At 39.0% G+C, this 26,034-nt stretch overlaps 1 protein-coding gene across 1 annotated transcript in view; it reads right to left on the minus strand.

The window, feature by feature from the left end:
• The window catches only part of LOC126199401 (intersectin-1-like), a 305,182-nt gene that overhangs the window by 137,665 nt on the left and 141,483 nt on the right, over window positions 1-26,034 (minus strand). The window contains 4 exon segments of the mRNA XM_049936323.1: window positions 8,067-8,126; window positions 19,080-19,196; window positions 20,985-21,154; window positions 21,759-21,966. Of these exon segments, the coding sequence (XP_049792280.1) occupies window positions 8,067-8,126; window positions 19,080-19,196; window positions 20,985-21,154; window positions 21,759-21,966 (555 nt within the window).

The raw sequence follows: 26,034 nt of genomic DNA on the forward strand, positions 1-26,034 counted from the left end.
AATTATGTGACCGTCCAGATCTCCTGACATGCATTCCATTAAACATTTATGGATCATAATCGAGAGGTCAATTTGTGCACAAAATCCTGTATCAACCACACTTTCGCAGTTATGGGTGGCTATAGAGACAGCATGGCTCAATATTCCTGTAAGGTACTTCCAATGACTTTTTGAGTCCATCCCACATAGAGCTGTTACACTACGCCAGGCAAAAGAAGGTCTGACATGATATTAGGAGGTATCCCATGCCTTGTCACTTCAGTGTAGTATTTGAATCATAGACCTGTAAACTACCCCTGAGAGAAAACTTGGTACAGTGTGAGAGGGTGTCCATTTCACTATCAACAGCATGCCTGGGTGTATTTGGATGAATTGTTACCTGGACAGTGGATGAAATTCATTACTTAACTTTTTTCAGAGGCAGCACATCTCAACTACATACGAGTGATCCTAAAAAATTAATTTTATTGACTACAGTCAACTATAGAAATGGCATTAAGATAAACATCAAAGGGACTTAAGCAGTCACATGTCTTACAAGGAGAAGCCAGATCCTACAGTCAACTGACTTTGATTAGCTTTGGCAGACCAGTAGGGGCCCTACACTAGAGTAACTCCTATTAATGGGTTTAGGTCACCAAGCAGGAACCATGTGGAACTGTTCTAACACTTCACCCAAAATAAGGAAATTTTATCTATACATATCAGATGCGCAACCTAGTAGTTTCTGAGAAATCAAAGAAAAAAATCATTTCAATCAACTGCAGATATACTTAAAGAGAAAAGCACTTGCTAACTGAGACAGTAGCCAAATGGTGTGATGTTTGCACTCAGAGAGTGGGGGTTCAAACAACAGATTTTGCAACTTTTTTTATTCTTTTGGAAGAAAATGGAAGCTATCACAGAATTAGACACCACCTTTAAATAAATTAAATTTTATTGTGTTCAAGGAGAGAAGCAATTTGTTTATGTGCCTACAAACTTCGAAAGCTCATGCAACTGTTTGTGCACACTGCATGTATTTATGTTGTTCTTGCAAAATATGTAATCCTATTTAGTAAATGTGAATGTGTTAAAGCATACGATGTTACATATATTTCCAGAATAGTGATGTGTAGAGCCCTATGTCTGTCTAGCTAACTATAAAACAACATAATAATTTCACATTTTAGAGGGCACAACTGATTTGCATGTTTTTGGTGTATATTTGCATGTGATGAGAAATCTGGAGGGACAGCGTACGTCTTTGAAGTGGGACGATGACTGTGTTAAATATGTGAGTGACAGTACCTGCAGGGATGCTTGCGCACATTACATGAAAGGTTGCCCCTGACCACATAAGCAATGCAGATGATGAAAGAGAAAGAGACTCAAGCAAACAAAAGAATTTGAAATAGGTACTGACTCATATATTTAGATCTGCCAACTTGACATTTCCGTTGAGACTGACAGTTCTGTCTAAATAAATGTTTAATATGAGCTTTGCTGTATTTGAGAGGAAGAATATATGGCACATAGATCTGAGAAGCATCTTATTTATTTATGCTATTGGATACTGTCGGTCTCATAAACTGACATAAAGCTGGGAGAATGGTGTGCTGACCACATGCCCTTCCATATCCATATCCAGTAATGCCTGAGGGCTGAGGATGGCACAGCAGCTGGTTGGTACCATTGGGGCGAGTTCAGGTGGAGTTAAGTTTTTTATTGGATATTGTGCTACATTTTTGGCTTCTCGTACTTACTACTGAATCTGACAATGAATTCTGAACTTTATCAATATGTAAGACTGAAATAGAACTAAGAAAGATTCACGGCTAAGAAGAAAATCAAAATGTCTACAAAACTAATTATTAACATCAAGATAATCATATGAGACATGACCTTTGACCTTCATCTTTTCAAAAATGCAAGCATGGAGAAGTCTTTTCACAGTAGTTACTTTCAAGAAACCATCAACTAGAATGCCAAAGGTCGTCTACATCAGTGCAAAGGTCATCCACATTGGTGGGGCCACAAGATCTGCCTGTCCTTGCCCGTTTCCAGCTGTTTCACAAGGTTTACCTGTTGGTCACTTCAAGAACACAACAATGGTTCAAAAATTGTAAGAATGGAAGCTACAACTTATTTTGCTGCAAGTATACTGCCTGTCAAAGAATTGGGTTTGGAGTCCCTCTACTCTTAACACAGGCACAGTTGGGTAACAAATTTATGACTTGAGAATATTAATTTTTAATTATATTTTTCCAGTTTTTGTGTTTGCATAAAGTCAGATCTAATACCACAGTGTGTACAGCCCTCACCCTTTTATGCTTTCTGAATGGGGAAGTGGAACAATTTTAAGAACACCAATCCCAACGATGGATACTACGCAACCTTGAGTTTTTGAAATTTTGTGTTTTACGAAAAGAGTGTGATACTAATAATGAGACTTAAATCAATTACAGGATTGGTATATTTTGTCAGAGGGGTGTGTGAAAAATGGGATAGTAGCACTGCAGTGCTGAACAGGACTGATGTTAAAAAATGGGGAATTGTACCATAGAAAATTCACCCTCCCCTAACAACATCACAGCACAGCTCCTTGCTAGAACTAGGGCAGAATTTCCACAATGAATAAAATTATTTCTTCGTATGGCTGCATAACTCAGGCCTAGTAGGTGAATTCCATATTTCAAGTGCAATGAAGATATACCTGTATGTGTATTTGGCATGGAAACTGAGTAGGAGATGCAATGTTTGATAAATAATATAACAAAGTGAATCACAAAAATATGTGAAGAGCGATGCAATGTGAGAAGACCTGGGAAGCGTCACTTTCAGCAGCGTAATTCCAACTTATTCATCATGTACAAACATCCATGCACTAGTAATAAATGAAGTAGCATATGAGTGGTTAACAAGACGACACAAAACACAATTAATATTTACATTTAAAGTTTTGTTATGACTTTCACTTAAGTCTGTAGCTACTGCAGAAATTTGTACTACTTTATCCTCTAGAAAATGATAAATGGTCAAAGGGATTCAACAATGCAATAATCCAGGACCGGGGACACGAGCTACCCTTGAGGCTGCCTATGGGTGCCATGGGCATGGGTATTGCCATCCGGGTATGATACACGCTCATCTCTCATTCTCTTGGTCGCGAACAGGACCGAAGACTGCCGATAAATACCTGATCGACAGTTGACACTCAAGTTTGCAATCCTGCTGGAAGTATTCTCTACACTGTTGTAATTATTACAGTACAATACTGCAATGAATACTGATAATAAAGTGTAACAGTTGCGTAGTATTTGCGGCAGTGTAGCCTTAAAGACCAATTTTGTGTTATGCAAAAGTGGCATCAAATGAAAAAGTAATAAAAGTTAGCTTACAACAATTCTGCCGAGAAAAGATGAAAATGAATTTACACTAGTCTGCTTGCTTCATTGTGCCATCTTGTCACGTAAAACTTTGTCAGTTATTTGGTTATAAAACTATTGTCTTGTTTTCCTATGTTTGTTAGTAAGTGAAATTTTATCTTTGATGTTTTACCCTGTCGACGAGCTCATACTTCACGTTCCACTTACCTCCGAGAGCAAGTGTGGTGTTCCACTTCAATCAATAAAAATTAACGCAGTTACAAGCATTCAGATGATAATAGTAGACAACAGAAAGCCAGTCAACTGTCTGCAGTTTGATAGAGGCACAACAAAGAAACAAACAGAAACAAACTTTTCACTGTGTAATGTTGTAATGAGTACCAGAAAACTGCAAAGTAATACAGCACTGCAAAGTAATACATTTCACAGGATGAAGCAGTTACAAACAGTATGAAACATTCCAAATCCTGTCATTTGGTTCAGTGAAGAATTGGTGGGGAGGGCAGTACAGGGATCTCAAGAAAAGGGGAGTAAAATATCATTCTCGCCAACATTTTTCATGATACAAATATAGCCTTGACATAAAGGAACAAGTAAAGAAAACATGTTTGTTTTACTAAAACATCTATTAACACATCTAATCTTACTGAGACGTGTTAAATTCTGAGCTTGTCCATTACTCATGATAAAGAAAGAAATGTCAATATTCACACGCATTGCAAGTATGTCATCCCAAACATACTGCACACTCTAGCAGCTATCTGAAACAACTGTGGAAACTGTTTGAGGGAGGTTCTTGTAAAATATTTCAACATTTTCTGCAGTGTGAAATCTCTCCTTGAGCACACAACTACACTTAAAGTTGCTCACCTCTAACTGAATTTCAGCAAGTGCACTTTTATAGTCCACTGCAAAAGGAGTTGCAAAAATATTAAAATCAAGTTCAAATAGATTTCTGTAACTAAGTCTACTATTAATATTTTTTAACAAGGCCTATAACACCTTAACAAATTCATCAAAATATTTGTTCAATGTCTTCTTTTCAAGATTTAATTCATTTATAACCAAGACAACATTCCAAAAATGCATGAATGACCATTTTGTAAGTTGGTCTATTCTCAACTGTAATTTTCTATTAAAACCAAAAGTGGTATCGAAAACATCAGTTATTAGCTGATGCCTATCCTGTAAAGCTGTACTCAAGGCACTCTGGTACTTTCGTAAGATCAGTTAGACATGCAAGATCTAATACCCACTAGGGGATCATCATACCCTTTTACTGGATTCGTTTTGTGTCCATGAATAATGCTATTATGACTTTATGCAAATTGAAGAAATGATACACACCACCACCTCAACTCAGGCAGCACACATCACAAAAACACAGCCCATCAATATAATCACGCTCCAGTGCTGCCAGGAAAAACTTAAAATGCTCATGTCCCAAACCATGTGATCTCAATTTATTAATTCAAAATTGTTAAGGCTTTCGTGGCCACTTGTTGACAAACTGCCTATTGGCTTCTGTCTCGGGTTCTTCGGCCGATGTTCATCTAATGATTTTTCTGACGTTTTGCCAGCACGAGTGGCTGGCATTGTCATTGTCAAAGCTTCACCCTCCATTGCCGGTGGTGAACTTGTGCTGGCGAAACGTCAGAAAAATCATTAGATGAACGTCGGCCGAAGAACCCGAGACAGAAGCCAATAGGCAGTTTGTCAATTTATTAATTGTTTTTACAATAACATCCATGACACCACTTATGAATTGTATCACTGGACATCAACTTCTTTCACCTATTTCCTAATCAAAGCAACACATTACAGAACAGACACTGAGGGATCATCTGAGTTTCAACAAAAAGTAATCTTCTTCCCACTGTCAGCTGATGCTTAGGGATTTGGCCTATTTTCATTCTGATGAACTTCACTACTCCTGTCATTTACCTGTCACTAGTTTTGTGCTACCACAAACGGCAAAGAGACTGACACCGACAACACTAATGACATGAAGTAAATTCATTTGCTGTATTGCTGCATGCTTCTATAACAAGCAAGCAATGTCAGAAGATAGGTGGAAGGGGAATTGCTGGCTGACAGTGCCCGCTGGCAAGCAGTGCGCACCCACATGTGTGCCTGTGACCATGTTAGTTCGTTTGCCAAACCCTGCAATAACCAAAATACATCAGTCTAAACTCTCTCCAGTGGTTAATTTTCATGAGCAAATTGCAACTGAGAGGCCATGTGAAATGAAAGTGGTGTTCTTTAACAGTTTTCCCCATAAAAAAGTTATTAACAATCACAATACTTATTTTGACAAATTAGCGATATCTCAGAAATTATTAATAAGTAAAACTTCCACAAATAATGTATTAACATACAATGAAATTATTGTATACTTAGATTATGAAAGGCTGGCCACCTGCTAATAAGTTTAGGCTTTCAGTTTATTCACATTGATTGTATTAACATCTACAGTTGACAGTTTTACTCTTTAAGTCACTATTATCAAGTAAGTCCAATATCCAAACTGCCTCAGTTGCTGAATTTATATTTATGACTTCAAAGCTAAACATTTTAAATAATTTGTTAATTTCACTCCTGATGGAAAAATATCTGAAGGTATTTACAAATTTGCATCCTGCTAGGTGTTCACTTAAGGAATCTATTAAGCTACTTTATGTTGCCAAACATTTCTGGGAGTTATCGAGTTTAACTAACTGAACCTTATTCAATGTCATTTTTAGGATTCTGTACCTCAATCAGTTGAAATAGAACCCTTACAGGATCACTTTGCTGTTCGTCTATCTGGCTGTTGAAAAAACTTTTCCTCAGGAGTGGGACGATGTATCAACCTGAACATTATGTGACACAGTAAGATCTAAAGTGTGTTAGTGGTGCAAAACATGTAATCTTCTAAGACAACGAAATCAAGAGATATGGCCGTTTATGTCACATATATTGATACTCACAAACTCACTTATTAAAACCCATAGGATACTTTCCTTTGCCCTAGAATCATGAAACTGGACAAGAAGCAAGGTTTAACATTACAAGTAAATTAAATAAAAATTTGAAAAGCATTACTCTGTATTTATATTACATGAAATTTTTTGTCATTTGTTATCGAACTTCAAAACTGAAATTAAAACATTTTCTAAAGTCTTTGAGTCCCCAGGACCAATATGTTTCCACTATCAATTTAGATAACAGGCAAAAATTATTGAGATTTTCGATTCCCGGAATGGATGAACTGTCTATACAAGGAAGTCGGGAACAGTACGCAAATTTTGTAAAGTTGTTACATAGCACTTGTGCTGAGAAATAATTTTTAAGAAAAAATTCTGTATGTTGTGCCACTTCTAAATTAATCAGCACTGAAATTAGACACTCAGGTTGTGTGCTTGCATACTGAAACAGTCTGCCAGAGACTGTGTTGCCAAACATGTTATTTGTTTGGTTTCCTAAAACCGAACAAGAGTGTGATACAAGAATTGGATACAGGATGGCAGTCGAACCTGAGCCAAATGATGAGCAGTCTCATGTGCTTTCATCTACACTATGATAACAACTAATACTAACTGCATCTGGTGAGCTGCTTGAACTTGTGTGGGCAACGACCTGACTGACTAACTCTGAAATGACACAATGTATCGTACTTTTTCTTAATAATTATTCCTCAGCACAACCTCCCCTGCAACACCCTTTCAAGCTTTTTAGACTGTTTCTGACGACCCAGTATATATAATTACGTTCTCACGGAACCCTTAGAGCACAAGTTCTACTCACACCCAGTCAATTTTTGTATTTGAACAAGATAAGAATAGCTGTAATTGGAAAGTCTGTCAAACATTTATAAGGATTATTTATTTCTTTAAATAACCCCCTTCCCCAAATTCAGGCTTCTCACAACATTTTTGCCTATTTTGCATTGTACTGCAACTACCTCTGCCCTGAGGATTTCTACTCTTGCACCATTTAATTTCCTTTTGTGGCTTTACTGGAACTCCATGGACCAGAGTGTATTTCTGCAATATGTGTGCCAGCTAGCTTAGCACCTGTCATCCAGGTATGCAGGTAGTCCTCACGGTGTGAACACACCCTATGCAGGCAGCCAATCTTTGATGGGCACACACTTGCTCCCATATGACTTCTGCGCACATATGCAACAGAACTGTTGGAGCCAGCTGGCCTGATCTGCACACACTTTTTTTTATGTAACCTCTCATCAAGGATTAGCTGTTATTGCTGCCAAATTGGTTGCTGTTTTTGAGTTGTTTACTGTTTATGATACTGTTACAGGTGGGCTGACAAATCAGTTATCTGTCACTTTATTATAGCCAAGAAAATTCCACAAAACTAAGAATAATTTATTTAGGTTTTATAATGACTTCTATAATGAGTACACAGAATGCAACAACTTACACGCTTGCCATCCCCCCCCCCCCCCGTCCCATCCTGGTCTTTACAATCAGTGTAGAAATTTATGTTGAACGTGGGAAGAGGCCTTCAGTTAACTTACTCATTTACGACATTGACATATATTTAAATTAAAAAAAAAATACAATATTATCATATTTCTAAAGGGCTGTTTAAAGTAACGCATTGCAAAACATTAGTTGGAATTTAATCAACAAACATGTTATGACTTCACTTTCTTCCGCAGAGTATCTGATATTCATATGGATTGTGAATGCTTACCTGAGCTGCAGCAGACATAGCAGTGAAGTCTGGAGTCCCAAGGGTTTTCTCATTTGCAGGCTTGATGTACAAGAGATTTCTTATTAGCACACACAACAATGGGTTATGCACACACAAACACACAAAGCAATACACAGTGCAAGTTGTTATTAATAAAAACAAGTGGAAAGGTCATACTGAATTAAATTACCTTCTTAGTAAACAGTGACAACTTACAACAGTTGTGCACATTCTCTCTATACAATCTACTTCTGTACAACAGACTAACATTGAAAATAAAAATCTAGACAATCTCTATAGTAATAATTTTAAGTGATATTTGAAGTTTTGAATGGTGTGAGAGTGTAAGTGACTATATAGCAAAAGGCATAACAAATTTGACATACTATACAGCATAGTAGTCAATATGAAACGGGACTGTTTTTCTTTCTGGTACAAGTAAATATTTTAATATTGGCAGCAGGATGCAATTTTTCGTTTAAGGTAATGGTGGAAGACTAGAGTGCAAATATGAAACTCACAACTCAAGTCAAAGAATTATGTATGTGATGCTCATACGTTTCATTACGGCTTAATTACACCAAGGATAGACTGCAGCTCACCGTACAGAGGAGACAATCACAGACAGGCACTATGAAAAAATTGTTATACATTTTAGCTTTTGGTCAAAATGCCTTCTTCTGAAATAAAAAACACACAGATTCACACAAGCACCCCCCTGGCTGGAGCTGGAGCAGGGAAGGGGATGAGGCAGGTGTGAGACGAAGACTAGCAAAGGTTGAAGTCAGGGGGGTTACAAGTATTAAGGATATGTTGCAAGAAAATTCCAATCTGTGTAGTTCAGAAAAGCTGGTGCTGGTGGGAATACTTCAAATAGTATGGCCCTTGAGGCAGTCACTTGAGTCAAGCAAACTGTGTTGCACTGCATTCTCGCCAGCTGGGAGGTCCAGCTGTCTCGTGCCCACATTGGGAAGTAGCCGTTCAAGAGGACGGACAGCTTACTTGTGGTTGTGATACCTAATTAGGATGCTGTATAGTGGTTGAAATTAAGTAGTCTGTGACAGGATTGGTGTAGCTGGTACTGGGAGGTTGTACGGGACAGCTCTTACCCCTGGGTCTATGCACGGATATGAGCCACAGGGCAAGGGGTTTTGAAGCAGGGGTGGAACAGACGCAGGAAATGATATTGTGTAGGTTGGGTGGATGGCAGAATATCAGTATGGGAGTGGTTGGGAGGATATTTGTAGTTCCAGGGCACAATGAGAGGCAGCTGAGAGCCTAGTGGGGAATGTGATTCAGGTGCTCCATAGTCCACGCAAATTAGGAAAAATAGGGGAAAAAATTTTATAAAGTTTTGAAACTTCAGGAAAACACTCTTAGGGGATGAAGAAGTGGAAAACAGGAAAGTTTCCTCCCCTATTAGGGGAGCTTTCCCCTCCACCATCCGTTAATGTAATTTATTTTCCTTTTCCAAAACTTAATGAAAAATGGTTCATTTAACAAAGTCATCTATATGACAGAACATATTCTGGTGAAATTCTACTCAGAGAAGGTCAAATGCATGTTTAAGCAAGGCAATTAGTTTATGAGTGCTAAAATTTGTAGGTAAAAAAAGTGAAATTTCTTCTAAAACAGACTTATCTATATGGAACAATTTTGCTTTCTAGTCTTTTACCTTAGATTTATGCAACTTTAATTATTGGAATGAAAATAATTTTTCATGAAAATTAAGAAGTACTGTAAAACTAATCCACAATTACTTTTGTTGTAATATATTTACAATCATATGTACAGTATGTAGACAATGAAAATACCACAATACCTATCCAACAAATAAATTCTTGTAAATTTTTTTACATAAAACCATCATCCAAATCATCTGTCATATCATTGTGAGACACATTAGTGCAGCTTTGACCACGACAGTTTTTGAACATTGTTGTGCAATGTAGGTCAGCCTTCACACATCCACACTTTCTTCCGCAGTCTTCAGTGTAGTCGCATGAGATCAGTAGCAGTATTTTCCCTGGAGCAGGTAGTCGTTTCATATGAATCAAGGAGTGGGATGAGTTTGATTCCCTCCAGCCCCTGTTTCTAGGATCCAAGTTGTCCCCAACCATAGCTGGACTTGTAGATAAACTTGGTAAGAGTGGAGACGTCTTGCATCAGTAGTGGGTGGCAAACGAGAGAGTATGATGGCATTGTTTGCCTGACCCACAAGTACATTAAAACATTTGCATCGACTGGCATTTAAATTATCATCAGGACACTCCTCTGGTTTTGTGTAGAGAGGGAGTATAAATTCCTCTTCTGCTTTTGCAGTGGTATCAGGAGAGGAAGCAGGATTGTTCAATATCTGTGGAATATTATGAAGTTGGGGATACCGGATGAATAATTGGAAGCTGACACCTTGTTCTCATGCTACCTTTATCTTCCTTCACTAGGATTGTCTGTGTCATCTGGAGCAAGAGCAATAAGTAGCACAAGAAGGTCTACATCTTGACCCACTATAATCACTTGCTGGTAAAATTTTGAGACATTTATTGCTTTTGCAACAATTTCAACATTCGCATCATCATCCACAATCTTGGCTTCAATACCAAAACTGTCTAGCTTTTGCACAGGCCGTGTAATAAACATTTCCTTATTGCTGAGGTTACTAAGAAAGGTAGACTCTGATTCAATGCATAACGTCTTGTCATTAAAGAATATTTCTCATGAGGTCCGCTTGATCGTTCGCCTTTGGCGTTCAATAGTTTTTACGTTTAGAGAGCTTTCTGAATATCCGTCAAATACAACTGCAACATCATCTCCATAAGGTCTCTGAATATATGCTATTAAGGTTTTATAAAAGTCACCAAAAGTTCCATTCTCGGGCCACACGACATGGTGGATAAGAAACCCTCCATCTATAACAAAGAACTTCAATTCATTATTATCAATATTCCTTTCAGGTTCTTGATTGAAAAGATTGTACAGCAACGACTTTTTTGTTTTCCTCATCGATCCACTGCTGTCAAACAGACGATGGTACACTTGATAATTTGTATGTGAAGCAATTCTTTAAATCATCAGGTGAATGAAATGTGCACAGTATTCTCTGAAATAACTGAGTTGTATCTACTTCAGTTTTTTTTTTTTTTTTTTTTTTTTTTTTTTTGCCTAGCAGCTGACATGCACATTGTCCTAACCATGCTGGATAGCTTAACCTTCAGAGAACCAAATTTTGGCGAGACTAACTACTGTTCGAAGAGCTTCTTCACCAACAGACACAGCTTTGAAGCAGTTTACTTCCTGAGAAGCTACTAATCCAGATCCTAATGAATACAATTGCTCCTAATAAGCAAATGGAGTGTCTTGTTGCAATCATAGATGAAATCTTCTGAGAATTTTATCATCAATTTCTATCCTCCCACTCCTCAGTTTGACATGTTGATCACTCGAAACCGAATGTAAATAGCAGAACTGTTCCATAGCTTCACATATGTGATTGGCTATTAGTATACTACAAATCCATCGGTTCAACACACTATTGGTGAAACCTCTTCCATGTGAAACACCTCCAACACTCTTCAGGTTCTTCATAAGCCTTTGTTTTATTGTCATGTCAGTCCATACTACATACCAATACTTATTATAGCGCTGAACCGTGAAAGACGTGTCCTTGGTGAATTTATCGAACTCCGCAGGTTTCATGGTTTCTTTCAGTTTTTCCACGTCCTGGAGGTACAAATGACATGCCTCAGCAACAGGAAAGGGTCCAGTTGCATGGAATATTGGAAACATAGCTCTCACACATTCTATATGGAGCTCCCAATTCCCCATATGCTCATGCAATGCAATGCCAAGATGACAACCTCAATGTATTGTATCCACAACTGGGAAGTTTCCTCTCTCTGTTTAATATCATCCATAATCATCTATTGTGTTGACAAATTTATTTTTCAGCTTTTCAGTCACTTGATCTTTTTCCAAATCGCCGAAAGATGCACTGTTTCCGCTCATATAATGAATGCAATCTTGAATATGTTGCTTCTCCTGCTCCATGACTGCCATTTCCTCCAGTATTATTATGGAAAGAGCACACACGACTGCAGAGTGAGCTGGAATTGTCCTCATGTATGCACGACCAGAAAGTATATGGGGAACAGAAGCTGCAGCATCTACGGTGTCCAAAAGTTCACTGTCTCTCATTAAGAATCCTACTGCTCCTAGAAAAGACATCAAGTGGAAGCCTCCTAATTGAATAACTATATTAGTGAACAGCTCATTCCCTCCATTAGCCTCCACTGCAACTATATCTTAGCTTTCACATAGAGCAGTTGATCAAATGTCATGATACATGTTTGCTGTGTGGTCTTCTTACTCTCCGTGATGGCGTAAGTTAAAGTAGTTAAAATAGTGCTATAATCTGTGGGCCGGTTGTTGAATCTAAGTGCTAATACATTTAATTGTGTATAAGGTTCTCCAGTTGTGGTTTTCTCCATAAAACCTTGACATGCAGGAATAGAAAGCTGTTAAAACTTTCCAATCATCCAAGTAAAATTGTGACTGGTAGGTGCTGATGCTTTAGTCAATGATTGTTCTGAGTAGACATTTTGCACAACAATTCCTTGAATTCCAACTCTATTCTGCTTTTGTAATGCTAGCAGACTAATCTTTTGGGCATTCGGTGTTTCAGTAGAGCTCAACATGACACACAGTTTTGTTACTTTCTGATGTTCTATCGCTTTCCCTGGAGTCTCACACCTGACTCTACGCATAGTATAGAATGTACCTTTGCCTGTCATTGTTGCAATATTGAAGTCAGCATTATCAAAAACGAACTGTGAGAATGAATCATTTGAAATATTTTGTTTCCAGAACAATGGCAGAATCCTCAAATAAGGTCACAGTGGTATATAAAGAGCAGAAACCCATATTCGAGACAATTTCAACAATGGTTTTTGATACCAATTTACAAAACAAGTACACTGCAAGGCCAAGTTGCAGTGGGAAGACAAATGAACGAGACCTGGTAGCTGACACAATTGCATGGGATAATGCTGTACATTTTTTTAAAGGGGACTGTTCACTACCTTTCTTTTTTGACACAACCACACCCTTCACGAATTCATGTAAAGTGGCAGGAACCATAACTTCAGCATTCTCTGTCAAGTCATTGGTATCTGGATAGTGGGCAATAGTGTAAGGAGTCATTCTTATATCTTCACGGATGATAGCTGCTGCTCCTTCTACTATCCTCTTTCTCTCATCTTTTTCATTAACAGCTCATTCATTGTATCACCGATTGAAAAGTTTGCGGCCACTGCCACGAAAGCATACAACTGGGGGGATTTTTTGGCATTGTGGCAAACAAGATCCCATCACTGAAGTGTTCAGTCAGTTTATTTTTCAGAGTTTTTATAGTCATTGTGTCTCCTTCTGAGAGACATTCATTAACTTTCTGCAGCAAATCAAGCAGTGAATATATATATCACTTTGCACCAAACATTTAGCCTTTCATTAGCATTAACCTTCCTCCTGTTCTTAGTATGGAGTGAAAAAGGCTTGTCCGTTGTAACAACTGCTGTACCGTAGTTCTTGTTTGGAATAACACCAACTGAAAAAGTATGAAAAGCTATAATATCTCTCTCATTATAACTCTCCAGTCCTCCAAGAGCTGAATCACCACCTCGAATTATAGCAACAGTCAACCAAGAGTTACCAGCAACGACTTCTGTAGTAGTACAAGAAAAATTAATCTTGCAACCTACAAAAACAATAGGCCCTCCTAATAACTGTTGCTGACCAGTATTCTTAGGAGTAAGATTGAATGTATCAACATTCTTGTAGACAGGTAATCTGCTTCTTCTTGCATATCTTCTCCTCCGGAACGGCAGGGCTGTCTGTACTGTCCGGCTGCCTCGAATGGAATGAGCGTGCAGCTGCCTCAGTAGCAGCCATGCTCGACTTCCGGTGCCGCCATTGCGGTTTATCAGGGCGCTACTTCCTGCAGCGCCCTTGTTATCAGTGATGACGTCACTGCTACTGAGGCAGCTGCACGCTCATTCCATTCAAGGCAGCCGCACAGTACAGACAGCCATGCCGTTCCAGAGGAGAAGATATGCAAGAAGAAGCAGATTACCTGTCTACAAGAATGTTGATATATTCAATCATACTCTTAAGAATACTGGTCAGCAACAGTTATTAGGAGGGCCTATTGTTTTTGTAGGTTGCAAGATTAATTTTTCTTGTACTACTACAGAAGTCATTGCTGGTAACTCTTGGTTGACTGTTGCTATAATTCGAGGAGGTGATTCAGCTCTTGGAGGACTGGAGAGTTATAATGAGAGAGATATTATAGCTTTTCATACTTTTTCAGTTGGTGGTATTCCAAACAAGAATTACGGTACAGCAGTTGTTACAACGGACAAGCCTTTTTCACTCCATACTAAGAACAGGAGGAAGGTTAATGCTAATGAAAGGCTAAATGTTTGGTGCAAAGTGAGTGGTGTCCTAGAAGGTGTAATTGATGTACAAGGAGATGTGATTGTATATTATCATGCTTAATAAATACTGATCCTTTCCTTCTATCCCGTGAGATTTAAAAAAAAAAAAAAAAAAAAAAACCAAATATACTAATTCAGCTACTGAAGCATCTATATCTTCTATGGGTTGCAGGGGTTCCGACTCCTGGGGAGGTGGGTGGGTATTGATGCATGGCTGTCTTCACTTTCACGATCAAGCTGTGTAAGGCGGGTGACCTTGAACGAGCTTCGCCTGGCTGCCGCTGGGCCGCGGCGGATCGTGCTAGAGTTTTAACTGAGCGCGATCCGCAGAATCTTTTACGATGATTTATTACATTTTAATAAACATAACTACACATTGATCTTGTCAAAAGCCGAGAAGCGATTCTTCTTAGTGTTTTAGTCTCTGGGGCACTCTGGGATGCTCTCTTGGGATCTCTGGGTACTCTAGTATTCTCTGGGCACTCTGGGAATCTCTGGGTATACTCTGTGATTTGTATGTTGTTGAGATGAATATATCACATATTATTTCTATAATAAAGTGAGATTAGTTTGTTCTATCTCTTGAGTTTTTTTTTAATTGCTTAAAAAGTGTGATTAGTTCAATGTATCTCGTGAGATTTAAAAAAAAAAAAAAAAAAAAAAAAAAAACAAAGAATACTAATTCAGCTACTGAAGCTTCTATATATATACACACACACACACACTCGCACACACTCTGCCCAAACTCTTTGCCTTTACAAATGTCTGCTTGTGTCTGTGTATGTGCAGATGGATGTGTGTATGTGTGTGCGAGTGTATACCTGTCCTTTTTTCCCTTTAAGGTAAGTCTTTCCGCTCCCGGGATTGGAATGACTCCTTACCCTCTCCCTTAAAACCCACATTCTTTCGTCTTTCCCTCTCCTTCCCTCTTTCCTGACGAAGCAACCGTTGGTTGCGAAAGCTTGAATTTTGTGTGTATGTTTGTGTGTCTATCGACCTGCCAGCGCTTTCGTATGGTAAGTCACATCATCTTTGCTTTTAGATTTTTTTTTTCCCCTCCCCGCGTGGAATGTTTCCCTCTATTATATATATGATGTGACTTACCAAACGAAAGCGCTGGCAGGTCGATAGACACACAAACAAACACAAACATACACACAAAATTCAAGCTTTCGCAACAAACTGTTGCCTCATCAGGAAAGAGGGAAAGACGAAAGGATGTGGGTTTTAAGGGAGAGGGTAAGGAGTCATTCCAATTCCGGGAGTGAAAAGACTTATCTTAGGGGGAAAAAAGGACGGGTGGACGGGTATACACTCGCGCACACACACACACACACACACACACACACACACACACACACACACACACATATATACAGACACAAGCAGACATATTTAAAGACAAAGAGTTTGGGCAGAGATGTCAGTCGAGGCGGAAGTGCAGAGGCAAAGATGTTGTTGAATGACAGGTGAGGTACGAGTGGCGGCAACTTGAAATTAGCGGAGATTGAGGCCTGGTGGGTAACGGGAAGAGAGGATATATTGAAGAGCAAGTTCCCATCTCCGGAGTTCGGATAGGTTGGTGTTGGTGGGAAGTATCCAGATAACCCGGACGGTGTAACACTGTGCCAAGATGTGCTGACCGTGCACCAAGGCATGTTTAGCCACAGGGTGATCCTCATTACCAACAAACACTGTCTGCCTGTGTCCATTCATGCGAATGGACAGTTTGTTGCTGGTCATTCCCACATAGAATGCATCACAGTGTAGGCAGGTCAGTTGGTAAATCACGTGGGTGCTTTCACATGTGGCTCTGCCTTTGATCGTGTACACGTTCCGGGTTACAGGACTGGAGTAGGTGGTGGTGGGAGGGTGCATGGGACAGGTTTTACACCAGGGGCAGTTACGAGGATAGGAGCCAGAGGGTAGGGAAAGTGGTTTGGGGATTTCATAGGGATGAACTAACAAGTTACGAAGGTTAGGTGGGTGGCGGAAAGACACTCTTGGTGGAGTGGGGAGGATTTCATGAAGGATGGATCTCATTTCAGGGCAGGATTTGAGGAAGTCGTATCCCTACTGGAGAGCCACATTCAGAGTCTGGTCCAGTCCCGGAAAGTATCCTGTCACAAGTGGGGCACTTTTGTGGTTCTTCTGTGGGAGGTTCTGGGTTTGAGGCGATGAGGAAGTTGCTCTGATTATTTGCTTCTGTACTAGGTCGGGAGGGTAGTTATGGGATGCGAAAGTTGTTGTCAGGTTGTTGGTGTAATGGTTCAGGGATTCCGGACTGGAGCAGATTAGTTTGCCACGAAGACCTAGGCTGTAGGGAAGGGACCGTTTGATGTGGAATGGGTGGCAGCTGTCATAATGCAGGTACTGTTGCTTGTTGGTGGGTTTGATGTGGACGGACGTGTGAAGCCGGCCATTGGACAGATGGACGTCAACGTCAAGGAAAAAGGGGGAAAAAAGGACGGGTATACACTCGCACACACACACACACACACACACACACACACACACACACACACACACACACACACATATATACAGACACAAGCAGACATATATATATATATAATAGAGAGAAACATTCCACGTGGGAAAAATATATCTAAAAACGAAGAGCGGAAAGACTTACCTTAGGGGGAAAAAAAAGGACAGGTATACACTTGCGCGCGCACACACACACACACACACACACACACACACACACACACACACACACACATATCCATCCGCACATACACAGACACAAGCAGACATTTCCCACGAGGAATGTTTCCCTCTATGTGTGATAAATAGTAAAATGCTGCAGGCTTTGTTTAGTGCAATAAAATAAAATAATTGTAAAAGTAAATGTTATATAGCATAAATTAAAAATTTCAAATGACTTTAACCTTAAATCTCGGTTTAAATATAGGTGTCCCAGATAATACACCTCGTGGTATATGTTACAGAAAAGTCGCCTTGCAAGTTAAAGGCTAAGAAGAAGCACTTCATAACACAACAAACTGATGAATACTGTCACAAAAATAGAACTCTCTGGCACTACTTTGACAGCTGACAACACTATCTCAACTGAAGTGGACACTGGGTAGGAAGAAACAGCAGCGACAATAGTGGTAGTGGAGCACTGAGTTAATGGGAAGGGAAACTTGACGTTTTCATTGTTGGCACATACTCCTGATTTCAACAATACTGATCGCAAAGGAAACAACATCAAGTAGAATATGTAGGTCACGAAATACTTCCATACACTTAATTGCGTTTTTCATTTAAATAGTACAAAGCAACAAAAACTACAAACTATTACGTTAACAGAATTCTATACCGATTCTTATACCTCAAATACCATTTGTATAAATGAAAAGCCGCACAAGATCTTTTTCATGTACAATTTTGCGAGGAATATATTTACTAACAAGAGCTCTGTTCGAAAAATGAGCCTTTTTGCATATGAATTTAAAGTATGATACAAATTTACTTTTGGAGGGGATAAAAGGGGGATGCGCTCCCCCTTCCCCCCATATGAAGGGGAACTTTTGTGTTTCTTATTACTATATCCCATATGAGTATTTTCACGAAGTTTCAAAATTTTATACATTTTTTCACCCCATTTCCTGATTTTCTTACTAATTTGCCTGGGGCACCAGCCCTGGGTGGTACTGAGTTACGGTATCAAGTCACAAGAGTGTTCAAAAGCTGCTATTTTCTAATGGTCTATTTCCTGAGGCACCTATCTGCTGCTCAATGCCTCCTCTATATGGTGAGTAGCAATCTGTCCTAATTCATACTGTTAGTAACAATTAAAACCAATTTTTACAATAATTTGTCACAATTCTTTCTCATGAAGAATATCACTGTGATGAATAAACAACCAACTCTAAAACCCAAGTTTACTGGGTCTGTTTCTTGAGGAATTACTGAAACTGACACACTTCAAAAGGCCGTATTTAAAAATGAAGAAAGAAAGCACATAAAGGTTTAAAATATTATTTAAGTAATAATTATATATCTCAAAACTAACAAATTTCATAGAACAAATATTGTTTATTGATGGGCAGACAATAAGAGAAACTTTGAACATCTTCTTCATAGTCTCTCTGTACATTGTACGACATTACAGAAGTATGAAAACGGGTAATTTAAAATAATTTCTTTACAGTGATAGCTGCATTCTGGCCTGAGCTGCTGGAGTCAGCAATCACATGTGCATGAGGTGGGATTGCTTGTGTGACTGAATGGTGTGTGTTTCTCTTTTTACAACGAAGCCTGTGGCCAAAAGCTTACATGTAAGTGTCTTAATTGTGGCTGTCTGCAACTTAGCATGTTATCTTTACAGTAAGTAAGAATCTATCTTTTCCTACAGTCTTGATATTTCTTTCAGTTATAGAAAACTCTTACCAGAAATTAACTTCCTCATTCTAAAGAAAATGTTAAAGCATAAATAAAGTTTTCCCATTATCTATACTATTACAAGTAACCTTGCAAGACATATAATGAAGTTGGATGTCGCTGTCCTCACCTGTTCTTCCTGTTGTGGAGTGGGTGAGACAGGGGCAGCTGCTACTTCTGAGACTGTTACATCTGTTATGTGGTTTTCCTTTACAGGCTCAGCAGGCTCATCTGATACTACAGCAGACTACAAAAGCGAAACTCAGGATGTAGTCTGCTACTAACATGCACAAAACACACTCCTTCATATTATTGATGTAAATGTTATTTAGTATTTAAAATCACTATACCATGGTACACTTACTACACACTAAAAAATAGAATTTACATCAATGATCTGTTAATAATGCATGATGGATACACCTTAACTGGGGGTTACTGCATGGTCTGACTAAAACAAACATTTACCATGACGCGCACACACACACACACACACACAAAGAGAGAGAGAGAGAGAGAGAGAGAGAGAGAGAGAGAGAGAGAGAGAGAGGGGGGGGGGGGGGCGCACACTGTCCCAATATTATGGCTCAACTGGAGTGAGGACTTAATCACATCGAGCAGAGCAGGTGAGACAAATTTGGCAGAGGTAAAGGCCTAGAGAGGCTGTGGTGCGGGAGACAGGGAAGAGAGGTTGTGGGCAGGAGAGAGGATAAAGGGGAAAGGGAGACTAGGACAGAGCAGTGCAAATAAAGATTTGTAAGCTGTGTTAATGGGTCAGTTCCCACCTACATTCAGAGAAGCTGATGTTATGAGGATGATTCAGATTCTGCATGCTGTGAAGCAGTAATTGAAACAAATCATGTCGCACCCAGGGGCACACTCTGTGACATGATCAACAACTCTTCCATGGGCGAAAGTATGACTTTGCAGCCCTTCATACAAAAAAATCAGTCCAGTACAATTTGCCACCCATGCACAATGCATTTTCAGTGATGAACACTCATATGCCCAGTATACCAAAGGCCTCCAGATTGCCTCCCAAAAACCTGGTCCCACTAAACAGTTATAAAAATGAACCACATCATTATCATTATTATTATCTAATATTATCTATGATAGAAACAGCAGAAATACACCCTCTGTGAGAATTTTGGATACTTTTTATCATACCCTGCATCAGGAATTACCCCCCCCCCCCCAACAAATCCATTGTACCTCTCTGAAAGAGGAATTCTGACATTCACCCTTCCTCCAAATCATCCTAGTATGTTTTTATGCCACTTCTCCTTCCAGTACTTTGTCTTACAAGTCATATCCATAAAAGGAAAATGTGCAAGATCTGTCCTGTGCAACCCATAGTACATATTAATATAGACCTGTCTTAAGCTTGTCCTAATTTGTCAGAAGTAACGACTGCATCTTCTGTGCTGCATTTTATGTGGGCAGGAACATCAAGCAGCAGCCCGTTAGGATGAACGGCCACTCTAAAACTGTGTCGAGAGGTAAGATTGCGTACCTAGTGGCAGAGCTTGCAACTCAGCACAAAACGTCGTCAACAACTGACAGAATTAATTAGTGCCATGCGAATCCTCTCCCTATAATTCCTTTTCTGGATTATGTTCATGCGATCTACTTCTTCAACATGTCCTTTGGTCTTGCAATCCTCTGTCCTCAATCTCTGCTATAACTTGTGCTTCACTCTATTCTCACTCTTTCTCCTAATTACCCCCATGTAAAAATCAGCATCTGATGTCAGATAACTCCTCTCTAATCACCTAATTTTAGACTGATCAACAGGTTTGAGAGTCTGTGAACCTTCATCCTCATATTTTCTCTTAGTTGTCTCTGTCTCCTATTCTACACCATCTCTTCTCCAACCCTTTGGTTATTTTATGTGGGGGAGGGGTGAGGGAGAGGGGGGGAGAGAGAGAGAGAGAGAGAGAGAGAGAGAGAGAGAGAGAGAGAGAGAATATGCACATTTACACATACCAAATTCTGTCTTTTTCCTTACGTCAGAAGATAAATCAATACTCACTCCAGATGGTGCTCTCTGTACATAATTTGAAGGAAATATTCCATGTCTATCTCCTATGATTCCAGTCCACCAGTCTCCCTCTTTCTTTGTAACAAGTATCATTTCACCTTGTAAGAAACTAAGATCACCTGGTTCAACAGACTGATAAGGATACATGGCCACATAATATTCTGTAAAAGTAACAACCAAATTTTTATTAGTATCCATCATATTAGCAACATCTGCAGCAATAAATCACTCCACTTCTATAGCAATTGCAATTTTTATGATAAAATACAAGCAGCAGTGACAACTTTTACAAAATTTAAAAGTTCTACATATTCTGATGAAACTGAACAAACTGAAAGGTATGTGTGTGGCCCATTCTGAATGTTCTGGTGATTGGCAGTGGAATAATAGTGCAAAAATAATGTCTTCTGACATATTATGAAGTAAATGTAGTACCATTATGCATGGCAAATATATACTGAATATGAGAGGGATAGCAGGGGTGGAAGTTACTTTCATGTGACGTAAAATGACCAAAAATCTAGCATCTGCAATTCCCTTTAAATGTTTTTTACAAAATAAAATATGCTTCAAAATAATACAGACTTACTTTCTACTGATTAGCTTGTTTAGTACACATTGCAATTGTGAGCAATATTTTGTGTACTGCTGTAGACCAAACAGACACATCCAGCACCTACCATGAGGACCCACTATTTATTCAGAGTAAATTTTTGTATTTTCATAATCTATGGAAAGAGTTCCTGCAATTAGATATAAACTCACCCTTTTCTCCTTCCTGCAACTGTGAAGGAGTTAACTTCACATAAGATTTTGGAAACCAACCATCTACGCCAGCTAGTTCACCGTAACACCACTGCTCTTGTTGTTCTTTGACTCTGATAACATCTCCCTTATTAAATGACAACTGACTAGACTTCCTGGCTCTCCAAGAATAAAGGGCTTGTGCCTCCATGTCTTCAACATTATCACCCTGCAAGTCATAAAAAAAAGTCAGGCAGCTAAAATTTGCAGAAAGACAGTTCATCATTCAATACTCACATGAAGCACAGATCAAGAGACTGAACACAGCAATATGAGTGTACGAGTTGTGTTTTAAAAACAGTAGCCAACTACACTGCTTTTAGCAGCAACTTATTCACTTTCTGAGATATCTTGTTTTACTTGTCATAACTGTCTAAATGTTATGTAATGAATCGGAACTACATATACGCTTAATGTGTGGTCTCAAACAATTTTGAATAAAGATACATTTTTTTATATCACACAGCAGTGCGCATGCTTGAATTTGAAACTAACTTTATTCATCATTTCATGAGACAATATGCAGTAATATTTTGGATTTAAGTCTCCTTGCGCAAAATAACTGTGCAGGACAAAGCTTTATGAGGAGGGTAGTGGCGAGAGCGGGGAGGGGGGGGGGGGTTAATTATCTCATGAGATACTACAAAATGTTTTGGGGTTGGGTTGTTTGGGGAAGGAGACCAAACAGCGAGGTCATCTGGTCTCATCAGATTAGGGAAGGAAGTCAGCCGTGCCCTTTCAAAGGAACCATACCAGCATTTGCCTGGAGCGATTTAGAGAAATCACAGAAAACCTAAATCAGGATGGCCGGACGTGAGATTGAACTGTTGCCATCCTGAATGCATCAAAATTTTATTTATTTATTTATTTATTTTTGCTACTGGATGTAAAAGAAATCATAAGATGGAAAGGGACTGTTTTTGTGAGAGTATTACCATACAGTTATCAGTAAACTAAGTATTCACATACATGCTTCAGCAAACAGACCAACTGTATAACTATTTAAAAGCTAAAAGAGAAAGTTTATGTATGTAGGAATGTCTACAAACCATCCTGCCAATTCTAACATCAGGCAATATTGTCTGGTGATTATCAGAAAAATTGAAAATCAAAGAAAGAACTTTCTTTACAAATAATTACAATATTTACTAGTTATATCATCTGTTAGATTACCTGAACCGTAAAAATTACATTGCCAAAACAAGTTTAATAATACAATGAGTAAAATAAGGGAATTATGCCGAACTTTAGTTAACTTCATACTGTGTGCAGTAATAAATGATCTGCACAGTACTTTGAGAAAATATGGCTTTATTACTTTAATATACCTCATTATTTGTATTGACTTTCCAAACGAGAAAGCGCTGGTAGATAGACACAATAAAAAAACACACAAACACACACACAAAGTTCAAGCTTTCGCAACCCAAGGTTGCTTCATCAGGAAAGAGGGAAAGAGAGGGAAAGACTAAAGGATGTGGGTTTTAAGGGAGAGAGTAAGAAGTCATTCCAATCCCGGGAGCAGAAAGACTTACCTTAGGGGGAAAAAAGGACAGGTATATACTCGCGCGCGCGAGGAGGTGTGTAGTACGCAATGGAAAGAAAATGTTGCCAATAAGGGTGCATCATAAAAGTACAGCAAATGTTATGTTACAATATGTATCCCTTATTGAAGTGGGCCATATTGAATTGACTATGAATGCAAAATTTCACTGTAATTTTGTATTTTGTTTATTTGTCATTTAAATGGGTCTGTGGAAGAAACTGAAACAAAACAGTCATCCATTTATTTATGTAGTTAAATATGACAAATCTTTTTTAAATTTTTTCTGCAGTAAATGCTAATGATTTGAAGTATCATGTGGATTCAGTTTAAACTATATCGATTTCAAAATTCATATGTATTATGTGAAATGTCCACAAAAAGTAAAAAGGTTTTAAAATCCTAGCTACAAATTTCTGCAAAAAAAGTAAGTTGTCACTTACAAAGAATAGATTATAGCGAGTCTACTGGTAATGGCGTCAGCTACAAGACCAGCAAATTAAGTGTTAATTTAGACTTTGAATTATGGTACAGTGTAGTATTCCACACATATACGAATCATTCTCAGGTAAAAGAAGGGGTAAGTGCCAGGGAAAATTGTAGAACTGGCTCAAGACAGAAATCCCAGACAGTTAGATTTGTTGTCCAACACCAAACCACTCCTCAACGGCAAACACACAAGGGGAAACTTACAAAGCCGAAGTATCTGAAAAAAGGAAAGTTTAAAAACTGTTATTACATAGCTATGGTGAAGTGTGTATCTGTACCAGCAGATCTGAACACCTGATTAGAAGAAATCTTCCTGTAGGCTGTGAGCTCCCTCGCTTTGTTGATAATACTTCCTTGTCAGTTATGATTTGTTTCATCATTAGAGTTATTTGATGACTTGTTTAGTGGACTCCACTAAGCACAGTGGATTGAGAGGTCACGATTAGGTTCTTATATTCTTTGTTGTTCAAAATCTGTCGTTGAGTTACAGTAATAAAATCATGCTGTGTGTTTTAAATAAAACTTCAACTTTCATAAATGCTTTAATGCTTGGACAACATTCCCTACTTGCAAATTACTGCACAGTATTATTCAGACGTGTGTCCCAACATTTGGTACACAGCTTGACTACCAATAGAGTTATAAGGGTGCCAAGCAGAGACATCTCTACATTGTTGGGATAGTGTTGCGGGCGGGGATTTTCACTGGCCGGGAACTGGGTGTTTGTGTTGTCCTTATCAAATCATCATCATCATCATCATTTGTGACAGTGGCTAGATAGAACTGGGTAAAAAATTGTACTGTGCAAAAAACTCGGACTCTGTACCAGCACTGATGACATTGCAGTTGAGCATCCCAAAAACCAATCATCATCATCATCATCATCATCATCATGTAGAACATCTTTCAGCACTAGTAGAACATGATTAGCAAGTTAAAATTTATTTGTTCAGATTTACATTTCTGTGTCTTCTCGCCAGCCTCGGCTGATGTTTTGTGCAAGTGACACGGTGGAATTCTGCTGGCTCTTATTGTCAAGTAGACTGGCTGATCACCAATGCTGCTACATGAGCAATTCAGCTGAAGTCTTGTGGGCTGCCATCTGGCAGCCTGGAGGTGAAGCTGTAGAGTATGTGCATCATACTGTGTTAGAGCATCCTCAATCCACTCTGGAAGATGAGGATGACCCATGATGATCCATCGGTATGTAGCATGCTGTTGGAAGTCATGTAATCTGCTGATCGTGGCATTACCACACAGTTAGGCTCTGGCACCCTCAGTCATCCCATCAGCAATGTGGTAGGCGGTGGCCAATGCAAAGTCCCGTCAGTGGCAGGTCATGGTTATTCTGATGTTGCCATCACTGAAACGGCAAGCAGCGTGTTCACGAGAGGTGCTGGAATGTCTTACACATGGATGTCTCTACACCATAATAATCAATGAATCGAGTGCTTTGGTACAAATGTCATCAATCCTAATGACCAACTTCATTCAGAGATGGGGAACATTGTTGTTATGGAGATTGGCAGAAGTTAATGACGTGAGGCTCTTTTATCACCACATGTTGCTTGCTTCTTTAATAGTGATCAGCAGTCCTCGTTCCAATGTGTTTGTTTAACAATTTGTTATTGGCTCGTAACTGTATTGACAAGTCTCTGAAATGTGTTGTTGCATATATCCCTGTCTCTCTCAGTTGACACTATGCTGAATATGCAACTTGTGCCTGGCAAGTGCACCAATGCAGCAACATGTGCTCACATACGTAACAGACTTATACAGTGTTGATTGTTTCTTTCTGCAGCATAGCTATGTGGTTGTGCTAGTGTAACAAAGAAAAATTTCTTTCCCTTTTCTACTCTGCGGTGTAAGATAATACTACCTTTCACAGACAGTTTATGAGTGACTACATATGTAGACTCCATTTTGACTGCCACACAGGCACATGCTGTAAAACCAGAAACTGTAACACTAATTATTGAGGCCAGAAATGCGTAACCCTGTGTTGTCATGTGTCGCAGAGGCTGTATTTACTCTCTTATCAATTGAGATGCTGTGTGTGTGTGTGTGTGTGTGTGTGTGTGTGTGTGTGTGTGTGTGTGTGTGTGTGTGTGCGCGCGCGCGCGAGTATTGAGTTTTTTTGTCATTGTGTTGTGCAGTTTCAGGCATTAGATGTTACCATAATAATGCAGCCAAAAGCCCGCCTCC

Source organism: Schistocerca nitens, chromosome 1 (assembly GCF_023898315.1).
Source record: "Schistocerca nitens isolate TAMUIC-IGC-003100 chromosome 1, iqSchNite1.1, whole genome shotgun sequence".
Classification (NCBI taxonomy): Eukaryota; Metazoa; Arthropoda; class Insecta; order Orthoptera; family Acrididae; genus Schistocerca; species Schistocerca nitens.